The sequence below is a fragment of the Balaenoptera borealis genome (genome assembly GCF_965194805.1).
Source record: "Balaenoptera borealis genome assembly, chromosome: 4".
NCBI classification, from domain to species: Eukaryota; Metazoa; Chordata; class Mammalia; order Artiodactyla; family Balaenopteridae; genus Balaenoptera; species Balaenoptera borealis.
Window position 1 is genome coordinate 149959395 of NC_138861.1, and position 16143 is coordinate 149975537.

At 60.8% G+C, this 16143-nt stretch overlaps 1 protein-coding gene across 3 annotated transcripts in view; it reads right to left on the minus strand.

Moving 5' to 3' along the window:
- Window positions 1–210: 210 nt before the first annotated feature.
- Window positions 211–16143, minus strand: part of MAEA (macrophage erythroblast attacher, E3 ubiquitin ligase) — a 30594-nt gene continuing 14661 nt past the window's right edge. The window contains exons 2-10 of one of the 3 annotated variants that reach the window (XM_082389876.1): window positions 15465–15647; window positions 13383–13586; window positions 9483–9605; window positions 8597–8710; window positions 5993–6069; window positions 4949–5057; window positions 1858–1991; window positions 1337–1532; window positions 211–1083 (exon numbers count right to left, since the gene is read on the minus strand). In XM_082389876.1, coding sequence (XP_082246002.1) covers window positions 988–1083; window positions 1337–1532; window positions 1858–1991; window positions 4949–5057; window positions 5993–6069; window positions 8597–8710; window positions 9483–9605; window positions 13383–13586; window positions 15465–15647 — 1236 coding nt within the window. In that variant the 3' untranslated portion in view covers window positions 211–987. The remainder of the gene's footprint in view (window positions 1084–1336; window positions 1533–1857; window positions 1992–4948; window positions 5058–5992; window positions 6070–8596; window positions 8711–9482; window positions 9606–13382; window positions 13587–15464; window positions 15648–16143) is intronic. The other 2 variants (XM_082389877.1, XM_082389878.1) reach the window with 2 other exon arrangements.

The window sequence follows — 16143 nt, forward strand, 5'->3', positions numbered from 1 at the left end:
CCCGAGGGACCCCCAGTTACCAGGTGCTGCTCGGGGGGCAGCGGTGAGGCTGAAGGGGCCCTGGGGCAGGACTCTGGGATGGAGCTCACGTGGGTGCAGCTCTCCACCAACCCAGGCCCCACCCTGGACCAGCGGCCAGGTGGCAGACACCGCCGGCGGGGTGGGATGTGCACGCAGAACAAGAAGTAGAAACGCTTTTATTCGCGTGTCTTACATTTACATTTTATTAGCTAATCAACATCAACATGCAAAAATAAGCGTTGAATACAAACCTCTACGATACAGTTTCGTGTAAACTACAATGGTTCATTTGATTTGAAAAGTCATCGGTGGTTACTTCAACTGAACTATTGGCTTCTGTAATGAATAGAGTTTAGAGCTAAAGTTACGGAGCCGTCGGCAAGGCCTCTGCAGACCCCGGTCCAGTGGATTTCCACGGATACATTCTCAGGCAGGAGATAAGGCGGCACGAGTGACATGACACTGAGCCTACACACATCCTAACACAGCCCCGTGGGCGCGGTTGCAGGCAGGCGGCGGTCCTGGAGGCCGGCCCCACCCGCGGCGCTGGCGTTTTGGCAGCAGCTCTACAGAGAAGTGACAGGGTCCCTCGTGGCACCGAGTCGCCGCAGGTCAGTCTGGCATGGCCACCAACGCTCCCGGGCCACGGCCGAGGACTAGCCCGTCCCCCGGGGTTCCTCGTTAGCAAAAGGGAGGGAACTGTGAGAACACGGGGAAGGAATCAGTTCCTATGGTGAAAGGTTCTAGCCTCCCTCCGCGTGGTCAGTCTTTAAAGAAGTTTCTCTGAAAGGTGAAAGCGCTTCAGAAGCGTCGAAGAGCTGACTTGTTACAAAATCAAGTACGAGCTTGTTAAATCTTATTTCTTCTCTTCCCAAGAGTGTTTGTCGTTGCTCACTGATCTTTGGTCGCAAGAAACAGAAAGGCAGGCAGGCAGGGGCCCGCAGCCGCCCGGGCGCGGCGACCCGCCTACATGATGTACACCTTCTCGGCCTGGGAGAAGTGGAAGACCTCTTTGGTTCTCGGGCAGACGACTTTATCATCCTGCCGGATAGAGAGCAGGGACTGAAAAGAAAGACCAAGCGCATTAAGAGGGGCCAATATGGTTTAAATCAACGTTTCCGTGAGAGAAACCCACACAACCAAGTCTCGGGAAACAAGTCACTGCATTTCGCAAAAGCTACTTCCTGCAGGTACCCCTGCCACGAAGCCCTAAGCCTTCAGGGCCCAGCCCTGCTAGCCCCGCCCCACCCTCTGACCCCGCCCGCTCTGCCTACAGGCCTCGCCCCTCCCTCCGCAGCCCAGGCCCCGCCCTCACGTTGTAGCCGTAGACGTAGCCGTTGGGCAGCATCATGGGCGGGTTGTTCTCGTTCATGACGTCCCCCGAGATCTTGCAGACCAGGCGCGAGTTGGCGCAGTGCGCCATGGGCAGGGGCTGCGCCAGCTTGTTCAGGGAGCGGCTGCACACTGGGCAGTCGGGGCTCCGCGAGCTGCCGTCCTCCTTGTAGCACTGCCTGCGCGCGGGTTAAGGAGGGCGGGGGCCGGCCGAGGTTCTAGGGGGTCCCCCGGGCACCACGGGGGAGGCTGTTCCAGATGGCTCGATCCCTGGAGTTTGGGCAGGACCTGGAGGCGGCCCGGCTCAGGGCAGGTTTCCACTGGGCACCCCCTCCCCCAGTCTCAACACCGTGGGGCTGCAGCCCAATTAAGGCACGGCTCTGAAGTCGGGGGATGCAGCGCCCGCTCCAAGGTGGAGGACGAGCGTGCTAAGGAGCGGGGTCTTGGACGCCAGCCCCACACTAAGAGGGGCACACGGGGAGCCACTCCCAGCGCGAAGGATACGGTGTCTTTATGGCCGAGAGGCCGGCCTGCAGGGTGAGGGTGAACACGGAGTTGTTCCCCAGCTGGTGCAGCCGGTAGTTGTCGTACCGGAACTGCTGGATCAGCATCCGCCACCGGGCCGGGTCCAGCAGGTCCTGGAAGAAGCGGGGCAGAGTTGGGGTGACAACGGCAAACAAACGCGAATCTTCTTCTCTACAGATGAAAGGTGACGGGAGGAAGTCCCCCCACTAAGCCGCAGGCGGGCGGCTGGAGGGCAGCCTCGACTTCCGGCCCGCGGCGAGCCCACTGCCGACTCGCTTCCTGGGACACCGACTTGTTGGGAGGGGACTCGGACGCCCTGGAGCATGTGTCCTGTGGCCTCGAGACACGTCAAGGGCGTGGGGCTGAAAGGACAGCTCGGCATGGCGCGAGGTCCAGAGCCTCTTGCTAAGAGCGTTAAGGGCTGAAAGGAGAAGCCTTATTCCAGGAAACCACTTATTAGAAGAGAAGATTAAATCATGTCCATCCCTAAAACCACCCAGGTTTAGACTCAAGAAGAGAGCGCAGGGAGGGAGGGGGAGACACACAAACAAAAGCACAGTCAGAGGTTCTGTGTGAGCTCCTCAAGGGTCCTGGCGTACGGTACACATCACACTCCAACGTTTAAGAGATGCTTTTAATATTTCTTTTATCAAAGTCCACGGAGAATGAGGTCCACACCCAGGGGCTGGCACTGCCCAGTGCCAACTACGAGGCCCTGCGCAGCCTCTGCTACAGCCGCCTCTCAAAGCACTTCGTGCCGTTCCCGCCGTGACCCGTAGGGACACGCCTGTGACTTCCCACCACGAGGGACGAGGGTTTCGCTCCCTTAACCAGGCTGCTCTAGCACGTTTCAGGAGTATCTGGCCCCCTGCTCCTGCTTCCAGGACACTCCACTGTCCCAACTCTGTTTCTGAGTTTCCCGCACCCGAGATCCCCCGCTTGCTCTGAGCCGAGGTTCTCCTGTGTCATCTCGGTCTTCTCTGTTGTGCTGCTCAATCTGTCTGACCGACCTTCAGAGGTGGGAGGCTGTGTCGGCGCCAGGTGGAGAGCTCTGCCCCGGGGAGGGGTGGCCCGCCCTGGCGGCTGTGGCTTCCGCCCTGGCCCGGAGCCCATTCTGAGGCTCGGCCCCTCCTGTTCCACAAGGCCATGATGGCAGCACTCGCCTGGCTCTTTACAGCCCCTGCAAGGCCACATCGGGAAGGGAAGGGATGCGCTCCACGCCCTCCTGAGCTGGACATCTTGCCCCCAAGGGCAGGCGGGCCTTTCTTGCACTTCTAACAAATCTCCAGAGCAGGAAGAGCAAACGCTGTGACTTAAAACCTGAGTTTAGACCTGAAGATCTCTGTGACCTGCTGACTTATATTCCCAAACACTTTAGAAGGTGTGAGTTCAGTCAGGGCGAGAAGCTTCCAGCCACCTCCCGAAGGCCTGCGCCACACACGCTGGGCGGCAGGGGCCGGGTCTGCCAGGGCCCCACAGAACTCTGCGGGGCAGGCGGGGCTGCAGGGCAAACACTCAGGGCCTTGGACAGAGACCAGCTTCAAGGCCCGGAGCCCAGGGCTGGTTCACCACACAAAGAAGGGGTTTTACCCTCTCCCTGCACACGCTGAAATGCTGAGGCCCAAGGCGATGGTCAGGGAGGCCCTCTGGGAGGGAATGAGGTCACGAGGGTGGAGCCTCATGAACGGGATTAGTGCCCCTCTAAGAAGAGCTTCCAAGGGGCTCCCGACCCTTCCGCCACGGGAGGACACAGCAGAAGTCTGGGACTCGGATGAGGGCCTCACCAGACCCCGCTGGCACCTGATCCTGGACTTCTAGCCTCCAGAACCGTTAGCAATACATTCTGCTGTTCACAAGCCCCCATCTGTGGTGTGTTGTTGCAGCCGCCAGAAGGGACTAAGACACAAACCGGCCACCGGAAGTGGATGCCTTAGGTAACAAATACCTAAACACGGGGGCGTGGCTTTGGAACTGGGCAGTGGGCAGCAGCTAAAAGCTTGGAGGCGATGCCAGACTGAACGGACCATTAAAAGGTGGGCCCAGGAGGAGGAGGGGAGAGCGGCAGGGAGCGCCCCAGGCTCCGCAGAGAGACCTAGGAGCTGTGGACCGTCAAGGCCACTGTGATGAGGCCTCAGACGGAACGAGGATCATGTTAGTGGGAACTGGAGGGGGGGGCTCCTTGTTACGAGGTGTGCCGAGCCTGGCCGAACTGTGCTCGTGGGCGTGGAGCTGTGGGTGACGAGCTGCCTCTGAGCAAAGTGCTGAAGGTGTAGCTTGTCTTCTCTTGAGTGTTTATAACAAAAACCAAGAAGAGAGGAATGACTTAAAGACAGAATCGTTCATCAAAAGGAAGCACAACTTCAGGATTTGCAAAACCCTGTTCACATTGTAAACACTGAGAAAGGCTGTTGAGGAGAGGAGACCAGTGGTGGGCGGCACCCAGAACTCAATGGGCCACCCCCAGGGAAAACAGCCAGTTTGAACCTCAGGGGAAGGAGACAGGAAGGAATGAAGGGGGGCTGTCAGACTTCTTAGGTTTTACAGGACGGGACTTGCGGTGTTTTTCCAAGAGAAGGGTCAAAGGTCATTAGGGCGGCCCCCAGGTTTCAAAAGGACCACAGCTGTGGGGGGTATGCCCCTGCCCAGACCCCACATGGACCCTCAAGGTCAAGGAGAGCCGCCCAAGGGGGAGGGACCAAGGGCAGATGTGCCCAGTGATCCTGGCGCAGGGAAGAGAAGGCAGATCAGGAACAAGCGAGGTCGGGAAAGACACTGGCAGAGCCGCGCAGAGGCCCCGGCCTGTCCAGCCCTGACCAGGCACTCCAGAGAGAGAGGCGCCCCCAGGGAGGGAAAGGGAGCGGTCAGGCACTTGGAGCTGCACTTTGCAGCTTTTCTGATTTAAGTTTTTTTTTTACCAGCATAATGGGAACAAGACGGGAAAAGTGACCCTGGGTCCCACGATCCAGGCCCAAGACGGGAAAGGAACAAGTCGTGCAGGGGCCACGCTCGACTGTGGCAGTGACCGCAGACCAGACCTTACGAGCGCCCAGGGCCCCCAGGCGCACCCTACCTTGTAGGGGGAGATGTGCGTGTCCGGCGGGAACGCCAGCATGCCCATGACCTGGCGGACCTCGTCCAGCTGGCTCCCTTCGGCCTGACTGAAGTGCTTTCTCGCGTGTCTGGAAAAGGACAGCGCGGTCTGTTGAAGTCTGCGCTCCCAGCGCCGGGAAGCTCGGCTCCGCGGGAGCTGCGGGATCCTGGGCCCCGCCCCCACCCAGACACGCGGAAAGCCTCGGTACTCAGGCACCCCCTCCTCAAGGGGAAAGGGACGGGCTGCGAGGCACCAAGTACAGAATCCCACCTAGAAAACACCCAGAGGCAGTGCCTGAACGCGAACGGTACCTGCCCGAGCCCTTCCAGGTGACCCTGGGTGCCACGAACCGGGCGCAACGACATCCATGGCACCTGGATCCGACCCGCCCCTCCTCCCGCACAGCCCCTGGGGCTCCAGAGAGGGTCCAGCCTCGCGGCTCTGCAGTGACCCCCAGAACAGCCTCACTCGCGTCCACCGATCAGACCCCGGGCGCTGAGCCCTGGCTGTGCGGGTGGAAACAGCAGGAGGGGGCGGGGACCCCTGCCGCCACGCCTGCACCCCAGCCTCCTTCCCTGAGGCTCCCCGCGGAGAGCAAAACTGGCCCCGCCCACCCTCTAACCACCACATCCTGGGCTGGGAGCCCCCCAGCCCGGCGCCCCATGCCTCCAGGAGACGGAGCTCGGGGCGCGAGGCTGAAGCTGCAGCCGCGGGAGGACCGACACAGCTGCCCAGGGCCCTCTTGCCCTGGGGACGCTGCGCTCCCCGCTGCCCACAGCCTGACCTGGGACGGCCATTTGCTCCAGGAGCCACGACGGGAAGAGTGCGGTGGAGGCCTGGCCCTGTCGGGGGCGCCCGCGGCCTCACCCCCGCTCAGCAATGGGAGAGAAGCGGCCGTGCGTCCCTGGGCAGGGCCCAGCCAGCCAGAGAAGACCTGCCAGACACCCGCCCTGCCTGCCCCAACCCAGACCGGGCGGGAGGGGACCCGAAACGCCCGCCCCGGGAGTCAGGAGGAAGGCCTACCTGACGGCATCCAGCCTCTTGTTCTGCCGGATGAGCTCAATGAACTCCTGGATCCTGAGGCTGAACTCCAGGCAGCTCTGAGGGTGAAGACAAGACAATGGGCAGCTTAGACGGGGTCACCGGAGCCACGTGCCAGCTTGAGGCCACGAGCACAGCGACAGCCGCTGCGAGTCGCCAGGGAGGCAGGGCTGCCACTGAAACCGCGATCTCAATCCGCAGCCGTGGCTTTCTGGGCTCTGACGGGCTGGGGCCCGGCCCCTCCCAGCGCAGCCTCGGCCAAATGTGCCCCCGAGTGCGTCCCTGGGGCCAGGCCGGGAAGGGCAGGGAGGGCCGGCAGGCGGCGCCGGGGGCGAGAAGCAGCGTGGGCCGACGGCAGCGCAGGGGGCGGCGGGTAACCGCACAGACACAGCGGCCCGGCTCCTGTAAGTCAGCGAGCGCGCGCCCTCCTCGACCCCCAGCCTCGCCGGCCAGCAGCCCCCGGCCACACGGGGCGCCTTCCACCGCCAGGCGGCTCTGGAGCCAGGCCGCGGTGAGGCCTGGGCGCCAGGTGGGTGGGAGGGAGCGCTGGGCGAGGACCCTCAGGGTGGGGGCTGTGAGAGCTCCGGGAGAACGCTCCAGGCAGAGGGATGAACCAGTTCAGAGGCCCTGGGGGGCGGGGCCGGGCGCCTGGCCAGGACCAGGTGAAGGAGGCAGAGGTAGTGAGAGCCGGTCGGGGGCCGGGTCCTGGAAGAGGCAGGAGCCCCAGCATTTGCCGAGGGTGCGGGGGGGCTGGGGCTGGGGCTGCTGTGCCAGGGGGTGGCCGTCTCCCAAAGGCGTCACCTGGGAGGCGTCAGTCCCAAAGCTCCACGGGAGACTCTGCGGGCGGTTAACAGGGCCCCAACCAGGGGGGTCGCTTGTATGGAAGCCCAGACTAACTTTGAAATCTTAGCGATGTCAATCCAATTGGGGCTAAAACCCCTGCGGTTGGGGGTAGAGGGCGAGCAGGCAAAATGAATTTCGTGACCTAAGGTGAAAAACCTGGATTATTTTACAAAAGAAGTAATTTAGATGATCACATCTTGAACATGGTTTCCACCAGAGACAGAATACGTGGAATTAACAGAATAGGACGCAAACCTCACTGTCACTGCCACAGCGCCCAGGTTGCAAGATGGCGGGAACGGTGCTCTACGCCTGACGCTTCAACTCAAGTCTGCCAACCCCGCGACTCCCCACCCAAGCCCCGGCGTGCACACTGCGTTCTGGGGAAGCGCCTGGGTCGGACCCTGGGAGGACACCCTCCACAGAGCCCCCAGCCCCGCCCCCGGGACACGGGGTGGAGGCCGGGCTGACTTGACCGCCGGACCGCGCTGCCCAGGGCGTCCGAGGCACGGCAGAGATGCAGAGAGCCACTTACCTGGTGCCCACACATCCACCCCACAGGTGCTCAGGGAAGGCGGTCTCCCAGCCCGAGCCCCCCTCCCTGCCCTCTGCACGGGGGACTAAGCCCTGGGCAGCAGTCTGTCCTGACCCCCGACTGGGTGGGGCAGGGCGCGGGCGGCCTGGCAGGTGCCGCACAAACCAGTGAAGAGGACACGGCCCCTTCAGAGGCCAGACCCGCAGGGCCGAGAGGGGGAGCAGCGGGGAGAGGCCCCGCCTGCCTCCGGGGGCCCGGTGACTGCTTCTGCTTGGGGCCGCCGGTGGATGTGCAGCCGAGGAGCGTTACGGGTAAACGCTGGGTCACAGCTTTACACAACTGACACGTGGAAATGTGTTTCGTTATTTACGGTGGCTCTTTGCTCTCCAGGTTAACCTTCAAACAGTCCGCTGAGAGGGAAGCACACACGCAGGCGTTCACACTCGCCGTGGACGGCCGGCTACGATCTGGGTGACGTCATGTGCTGCTGGCTGAACACGCCCCGTGCTGTCTGAGAAAGGCGTGGCGTTCTCCCATTTAGGACCCCTTCCGAGTTGGCAGACACGCAGCACACACGCTGCTGCCTCTGTTAGCCTGACGTGTCCAGAGACCCAGGTCAACTCCGGAGACTTTCCTTGCTGCGCCTACCCTTGGAAGTTTTTCTCAACTGCGGGAAACGTGGGTCTGAGTTTCTTTTCTCGTCTAGAATCTCATCACTGATCTGAGGGATCCCTGGCATCTGGCACGGGCACCCCTGACCCCCCGCCCCAGCTCCCTCCCCTCCGCGGCCTGCAAGTGTGATCAAGTGCAGGAGCTCATGTGTGCCCAACACGTGTACGAACTGTACACTGACTGCGTACTGACGTGTTCAGACGCTCTTTTGTACTGAGCACGTTCTGGTGTCGTCAGCTTGTCCTCCAAACGCACTTCTGGACGACTACGTATGCTCCTTCAAGTTACATGGCGAGGTCACAGGCCTGTGCCATCCGTGGATTCGGTCCCTGCCAGCCCACCCCCTGGTAGCTGCAAGGCCCCCGCTTTGACCCGGCCCACGTGGTGTGCCCTGGCCAAGCAGCAGTGTTCTCTGGGAGGGAACAGGGCTTGCAGAAACCGCCTGTCGCGACCGAGGCCTATTTTCCTTCTGCCCGGGTTCCCAGCGAGCGCACAGCCGTGGGGATGGAGCAGGAGAGCGGGCGCGTGTTACATACCAATTCTGGCTTTCCTTTTATGCTTTCCATACCAAGGTCCTCACTCTCTTTAGGGGAGCCACTGGCCACTCTACTTTTCCGTCCCGTCTTCGCGTCGTGCTCGCTTTGGCGGCCCTGAGTGGCAGAGAGTGTCACCCTTGGCTGGTGACTACGTGCACACGACAAGCTCAGCGGGGCGGGGTTAGCGGCACTCAGTTTAGAACACAGAAGACAACGTTTTTCTGACAGAGGCAGGAAAGGTTAATACAATCAAGCATTCCTGCAAGCCCTAAGGCAATGACACCTTTCAGTAAGCATGTTTAAATTCTGCAATTTATGTTTAAGTGCCTATTTTTGAAGCTGCTTGTGGGTCTCAAGAAAGGCTGTATTGGAGAATACCCCAGCCTGGAACTCTGCACCCTGGCAGGTGGGTACCCGCTCCCACCGGCTTCCCCACGTGTGTGGGGGCCGACCCGGCGCCAACCCCCCGCAGCGGCCACGCGCAGCGCGAGTCCGGTCAACACCTCGTGCCTTTAGAACCTCGTGCTCATAACTTCTGTCCAAACCATAATGCAGAGGGGGTGCACTTTTCAGGGATTTTACCTAAAACCCAAACGCCACCCCCAATAAAACCCCAAGACCCACACCAAACCCAATAACCCTCCACTATGAATCAGAACCCCAGAACTCTGAACCGACAGGTGAAAGAAAGCACTTTGGCTCTACTGCAGGTGGTGAAGCTGCCTCCCCACCCTGCAAGCTCTGCCCAGGCGCGCCCTGCCCCCTCCAAGAGCCCTGTCAGGTGCAGCCCCGCCCCTCCAGGAGCCCCGCCCAGGCGCAGCCCCGCCCAGGCGCAGCCCCGCCCCTCCAGGAGCCCCGCCCAGGCGCAGCCCCGCACACCGCACACCTTCATCTTTCGCAGCCGGGACTTGTTGTCGTGGCACCAGGCCAGGCAGGTGGCCGTTTCGCGCCTCTCCAGGGACTCCTCCACCTCTTTGGCTGTCAGGAACATCTCAATGTTCACTAAGTCCTGCAGGGAAGGAAGCACTGGCTCAGAGCACGGGACCCTGGACCCGCCCAAGGCCGGCCCGACACAGCACCCGCTGCCCAGCAGTCTCATCTTATAGGAGCACCCCCGCCCCCTGCCGGGGCAGCCCCTCCGCGGGCCGGGTCTGCACAGCAGGCAGGCCTGCGCCCCAGTTAGATGCTGGCTCCCAGGCCCCCCGAGAGCCCAGGCCCTGCCAGAACCTGGGGCCCTGAAGGGCAGAGGTCTGCCCCCCGTCACCTCTCAGGGCAGACACGGAGACCCCAGCAGGCCATACTCTCACTTTCTGTGTTTTGCTCTGCAGATTGATTTCAAGTTTAGATTTTTGAGAAGGGGCTGCAGGGTGGTTAGGGGCTGCAACTCTCTGCCCTCCGTTGTCTGCTCTCCTCTCTCCGTCCCTGAGGCCTGGCAATCTGGGAGGGCAGGCCAAGTGCAGCTGCATCTGCTGGGCTGGAGGATCCCAGTAGGGCCAGGGACCCGCGGCAACGAACCCACCAACTCAAGTGCACACCTGCTGCAGTCAAGGGGGCTCTGTGTGGTGCCAGGAAGTGCAAGGCCCCCAGCAAGAGGCTGGGTTACTGCCAGCAAGAAGGACCTCCCTGGTCACACACGGCAAGGCGAAGAGTGCTGAGACACGACAAAAGGAGGGGGGTCGTTAGAAGAACACGAAAACTTCAAAAGGTAAATCTCTCTTCCATCTGGAACAGACTCGAGCAGAAAACGTCAGTGAAGATCCTTTTCTCAGTTACCAGGTGAAACGCCCAACACAAACACCCCTGGAACCCCGTGTCTCCGGAGTCCCCACTCAGGCCTCACGGGCTGCTGGGCCCTGCAGAGCACAGGACAGAGAGCTGTCTCGCCCACACTCTCTCGACCAAGGTCTACCACGGCAAAGCAAGCCAGGAGCTCGCCACCGAACTTCCGTACCCAGGCACCAGGGCCACGTCAAGCTCCCTGCGGGAGCTGTGCTGCAAAAGGACAGAGTCCTACTGGTGGATGCAGCGTTAAGGTGCAAGCTTTTAAGTAAGAGACACCTATTCTATTTCAAGAGAGTCACTGAATGCATACAGCTAATGATGTTGCAGTGAAAACCAGGCACTTACAGCAAAATTAACAAGAAGAAATAATCGAGTACAGTTACTCGGCAACAAGGCGGCGCCCATGGACCAGCTAGCTCCAGAAGCATCTCCTGCGGAACCAAATGGGTCAAGGGCAGAAGAGCAGCTGACCAGAGGGCCCGGGGTGCGCTCCTGTTGGTGGGGGGGGCACACTGGAGATGCCCTGTCAGCTTTCCAGCTCCTGCACAGCCGCTCCAGACAGCGGGCAGGTCAGGGCGGCCACGCAAGGGCGGCTCTACTCGCGTCCTCAGTAGGGACGGCGGCTGGGCCCGCAGGAAGTGCCCCCAACCTCCCCGTCCTGACTGCCGATTACAGAACAGGACCCGGTCAGACAGGGCTGGGAGTGTGGCGGGCCGAGCGCCACGGCCACTGCTCCTCCCGGCTGCCACCTGGCGTTGCCCTCCCGCGGGGAGCTCTGACGAGGAGATGCCCCGTGGCTGCTGCAACCAGGACTCACTAATCCAGTTCTCTGCTCACCGCCCTCACTGGAGAGGTGGGCTGCTTTCTCGTGCCGCTTCCTTGGCCATTTCTCCACTGTCTTCTTTCTCCTGAACCCTTCCGACTGGGCAAAGGCCAGGCCCCCAGACGACATTCTAGTCTTTCTTCTCTCCCATTTCCCATCTTTTCCAGTTCTGCTCTAAATTCCAAGAAGTGGCCTCTCCTGCCTGCACCCCCCGGCATCCCGGGTCTTTCCAGGTCTTTCCTTTCCTGCTGACGGTCCTCTGACATCCTCGGGCCCTCAGTTATGGGAGCCACAGTGAAGATGTTAAACCAGCCGGCGGGAGGTGGGCCAGAGTGAGCGCCACGCACAGTCCGCGCCCGGGAGGCGCAAGCATGGAAGCTGCTGACGCAGGAACCAGCGGACCCCACCGGGCGATCCTCCCTTCTGGGCCGTCTGCGTAGCCCGCACTCCCCCTCCTCGTGGTGTCTTTGGATGAAAAGAAGTTCTTAACATTAAGGAGCCCCAGCTGCAGCCTCTTCCTTGGAGGCCTCGCCCAACCCCAAGGCCACGAGGATGTCCTCCTGCATCTGCTTCTGAAAGAGACTTGGATTTCTGCGCTCTGTGTGAAGCTGGGGGCTCCTGTGGCAACCCCCTTCCAGGACTGTCTCCTCGACGAGGTGCATGCCAACCTTCTGGGGCTGCGACCTTCCTCTGAGGACCGCCAGCCCCTCCCCCGCCGCCCTCCCATCCCTCTTGGCACCTCTGCAGACACGTCACCTTCACCAAATCTCGTCTGGCTTCGTGCTTCTCCCCTCTACGAGGCGCACGTTTGGGGGCCAGGAGGCGTGGGGAGCTCATGCCTCACCAGCCACCGCAGGTGTGCGTGGCCACACCCTCGCAGGTGCAGGGGAGGGGGCGCGCGGCAGTGAAGCCTGACGCCCGCCGCAGATGGACGGGCCGGGCCAGGAATGTGAGGCTAGGAGAGCCCAGCGGTCAGAAGCTGGCCGTGCTGGGCAGGGGAGGGAGGGGTGGGGAGAGCAGGCACCAGGGACCACTGGGCACCGAGCTGAGACCGGTGGCCCTGCCGTCCACAGCAGGAGCCTGGGCACGCGGCACACGCAGCTCCAGGGAGCTGCCCGGGGCTGGGGTGCAAGAGTGAGGAGCCCCCGTCCCCAGCCCCGCTGCACGAGTGTGTCAGCCACGTCGAAGGAAAGGCCTGGGGCTGGAACTAGACAGGGACGTGGACACAGCAGGAAGTGGGGCCAGGGCGCACAGCCAGGACCTGTGGATGCCGGCGTGGGGGTGACAGCACGATGCTGCCAGGGACCCAAGGCCACCTGCCGGGACAGGGGGCATGGCTCAGGCTGGGGTTTCGAGCTGCCAGGGCTGAGCCCCTCGACCCAGGGTGGGAGCCACGCACACACAGGTGACATTTAAGCCATGCCAGGGGATGGGACTGGTGGGGGGGGGGGAGCAAGTGGGCCCCAGGTGGCCAGCAGTGCTCAGACTGAGAACTTAAGGGTGAGGAGGGGCAGAACCAGGGGGTCCCGAGCGTGTGGCAGAGGAGCAGGCTGAGACGGGACCCCACGTGGAGACGAGGGAGACACCGCCGTCCACACGGATTCTGCCGCCAGAGGCTCCAGTCAACACAGGACGCGGACAGGGTCGGGTGGCCACGCACTCTGGTCTGAGCAGCCCGAGCAACTGTTCCTTGCCCCCCTGCCCCCCCCAGTGAAGGCTGCCCTCGGGACACCAGGGTACCACTGCCCCCAGCCACGCCGCCCCAAAGGCCAGAGAAAGGTGCAGGCCGACCTGCAGAGGCCTGGCGGGGGTTGGTGACAGCCCCCTTCACCACTGGCCAGCAGCCTAGGGTATTGAGCACTTCCACACCTGCACCCCCGGGGCCACCACACACGGACAGATGGAAAACGTGCCTGACCCCAGAGAAAGGCGTCACCCCCAGGAGAACGGTCACAGGACGCGCCTGGCGGCAGGAAAGCGGGCAGCGGTGGGGGGAGGGGTCCCTGTCCACACTCTTGCTCCTCGCAACGCGTGCAAACCACTGCGGCAGGTGCAACACACCCCTAGAGCCGTCACGGGCAGGAGGGGCCCTCCCGGCTCAGGACGCACGAATGGCCGAGTGGAGCCTCCACGCAGGGCTGGGAAGCCCGTGGCCCTGGGAACCCGCAGCCCCGCGCCCACCTCGATGCCACTCTGGCGCGCCAGCTTCACAGCCGTGTTGTAGTAGCCACAGCGCAGCAAGTGCTCCACCATCATGCGGTCCATGCGCTTCCTCTTCCACACGCTGGCCGCTGCTGGCTGGTCGCTGCTGTGCTCCTTGAGGTGCTCGATCCTGCGCTTGCACAGCTTGGCGCTCTCATCCTCTGCCTGGATGGACTCCACCGCCTGTGACACGCGAACAGAGGGGGCGCTCAGGACGGGCAGCGACCGGGCACCCCACCCTGACCGCCGAGGACCAGGAGGCAGGGAGGTCAGAGGGGAGCTGGGGCCCAGGGCCACGAGCAGCAAGAGTGTGGGGGCTGCTGCTACCGAGGGGACGGCAGGGTCTGTCCACCTCCTCAGGGATGTTACTGCTTTACACACGCTGGGGCTGTGCTGCCAGAGGCGTAGAACTTTAAATTTGTCATAGCTTCCTGGTTAATGAAACTACTTTACATTGTAACGTGACTTTCTATCTTTTATAATACTTTCCCTTACAGGCAATTTTGCTCAAAATTAAGAAAGCCAAGTGGAAGTGTTCTACACCTGCGTCACATAGCAGCCACTGTCAACCACCTGAAGTGTAGCTCGTGCAGCCCCAGCAGTGAATTCTTGATTTTATTCCATTTAAATGTTAATGGGCACAGGTGGCTGGTGGCTACACACTGGACAGCAGGTCCAGAATTCTGGTCGGCCCTTGTTTCCTTCCAGCACATTCCACTATGGTTTGGCTTCCAACTGCCATCAAGAAGTCAGCTGTCAGGATATTTGCTGCTCCTTGACAAGTGGATTTTCCTCTACCTGCTTTTAAGATTTTTCTGTCTCTCTTTTCTTCAGTCTCACTATGTGAAAATCCTAGTTACGTTTACTTTTATTTAACCTGTTTAGGTCTCCCCGTCATTCTCCCTGCACATCTCTGCTCCCGCCCGCCTCTGCTGGACTCTGGCCCACTGCAGAGGCCCTGCTCTGTTCCCTAATCTCTCACCCTCTCATGTGCTCTCGTCTTTTCATCCCTGTGCTGTATTCTAGGTAATTTCCTCAGACCCACCTTCCAGCTCACTAACTCTCTCTTTAGCTTGGTCTGATTGTTAAGTGTTAAAATGTTTGTGGTAAGCAAACATTTGAGTTTTTCATTTGCTATTTTTCACTTCTTGTATTTTTACTTGGTTCTTTTTAACTTTAAATGACATACTTTCTATTCCCTGCAGATATTTTCAAGCTATTTTTTTCATCCTTTAAGCACAGTAAAGTACGGTATTTGATAGTTTCTGTACCTGAAGTCTGTGCAGATCTCTTTCTAGTCCTGCGGTGTCGCAGTCGTGGTGTCTTGTGTACCTGTGCTGGTTACTGTAGTTGAACAATCTGATGCTCAGCTAGAAGGCATCCTCCACTCAAGAGAACTGCATTTACTCTACCTGGAGCCTGGAGGCAGCACCCGCTGGGACCACTCAGACCAGGTTGAAGGAGGGGGTGGGCGGCAGTGCTTCGCCCGGCAAGTCCACTTCTGGGCACCCTCACCTGAGGTGTAGTGCTGCTGGGTCCTGCCATCAGGCCCCCCACTCTAATGGCCCTGAGTCCCTGGCCAGAGAGGCCCTCGCTGGGGGCTCTCTCTAGGCAGCAGGGGTCCCTTGCCTTCTAGCCCCCCGACACCCTGCTCTCCAATTCTGGTGAATAAAATGTTTTCAAATATTTTATCTCACTTTTTAGGGCCTATCAGTGGGCATACCTACCACTCCCAGAAACAAGATACCCTATGTGCTGTTTTGAGGTGAAATTGTGAAAATAATAAATCAATCTACTACCCATCCTGGCCTCCCCCACCTGGGCTCCCTGGGACCTCTGGAGTCAGGATAAGCTGGCCCTACAGGAACAGGAATGTGGGCCGGGAAGCCGGCCTTACAGCTGACATAGACTCCAGAGCGCAGACAGCAGGGGAGGGGGGCCCCTCCACCGCAGCTCCCCCAGGAGGCAGCCCCTTCTCAGGACAGCTGGGTGAAGGGTGCGCCCATGGGGTGCGTGCAGCCTGGGGGCAGAGTAGGCAGCATGGCCAGAAGCAGCACTGACCTTCCTCTTGAGGACACTGAGCTTCTCCACCACACCATCCAGGAGGCTGACCACAGAGTCCACGGCCGGACAGCTGCTCAGGGTCTTCTCCAGCTCAGCCACTACCATAGTGACGTGGCTCGTCTCCCGGTCAATGTTCTTCTGTGCGGCACGGAAGCGCTTGTTCAGCGTTTCGTAGGGCACCTGCAGAAGACAGAAGGCCACTGAGTCCACACTGTCGGCGGGTGGGCGCCACCCATCGTCCACGCGGGATGTGCGGGCCTCCTTTGTGGCATCTTTTGAGGCAAGAGGCTTCGGCTTCTCATTCTCTAAAAATGCATCTCCTCTAAAACCTGCCCGAGCCCCACAAAAGGCCCATGTGAGCGAGGGTCACCTGTGTTCCTAGACAAGGACACAAAGGCTGAGATGCACCCTGACCCACATCTAAGATGTAGTGCAGCCTCCACTCTTCCCAGAAGCCTCCACAAGTCAGCGGACAGAAAGATCACCAAGTTCATCTAGAATAACACAGTTAAGGAAATGACCAAAAAGGAGAGCAGTACTGCGGGCTTTAATCGGTTGGACGTGAAAGCCCACGATGTGCAGCAGAGATGCTGATGAGCCCGGCGGGCACCAGGTTGAGGCCGGACAGAAAGCAGCACCTCAGGTGCACCTCAGGGTTAGGAAGGTGACGGCATCA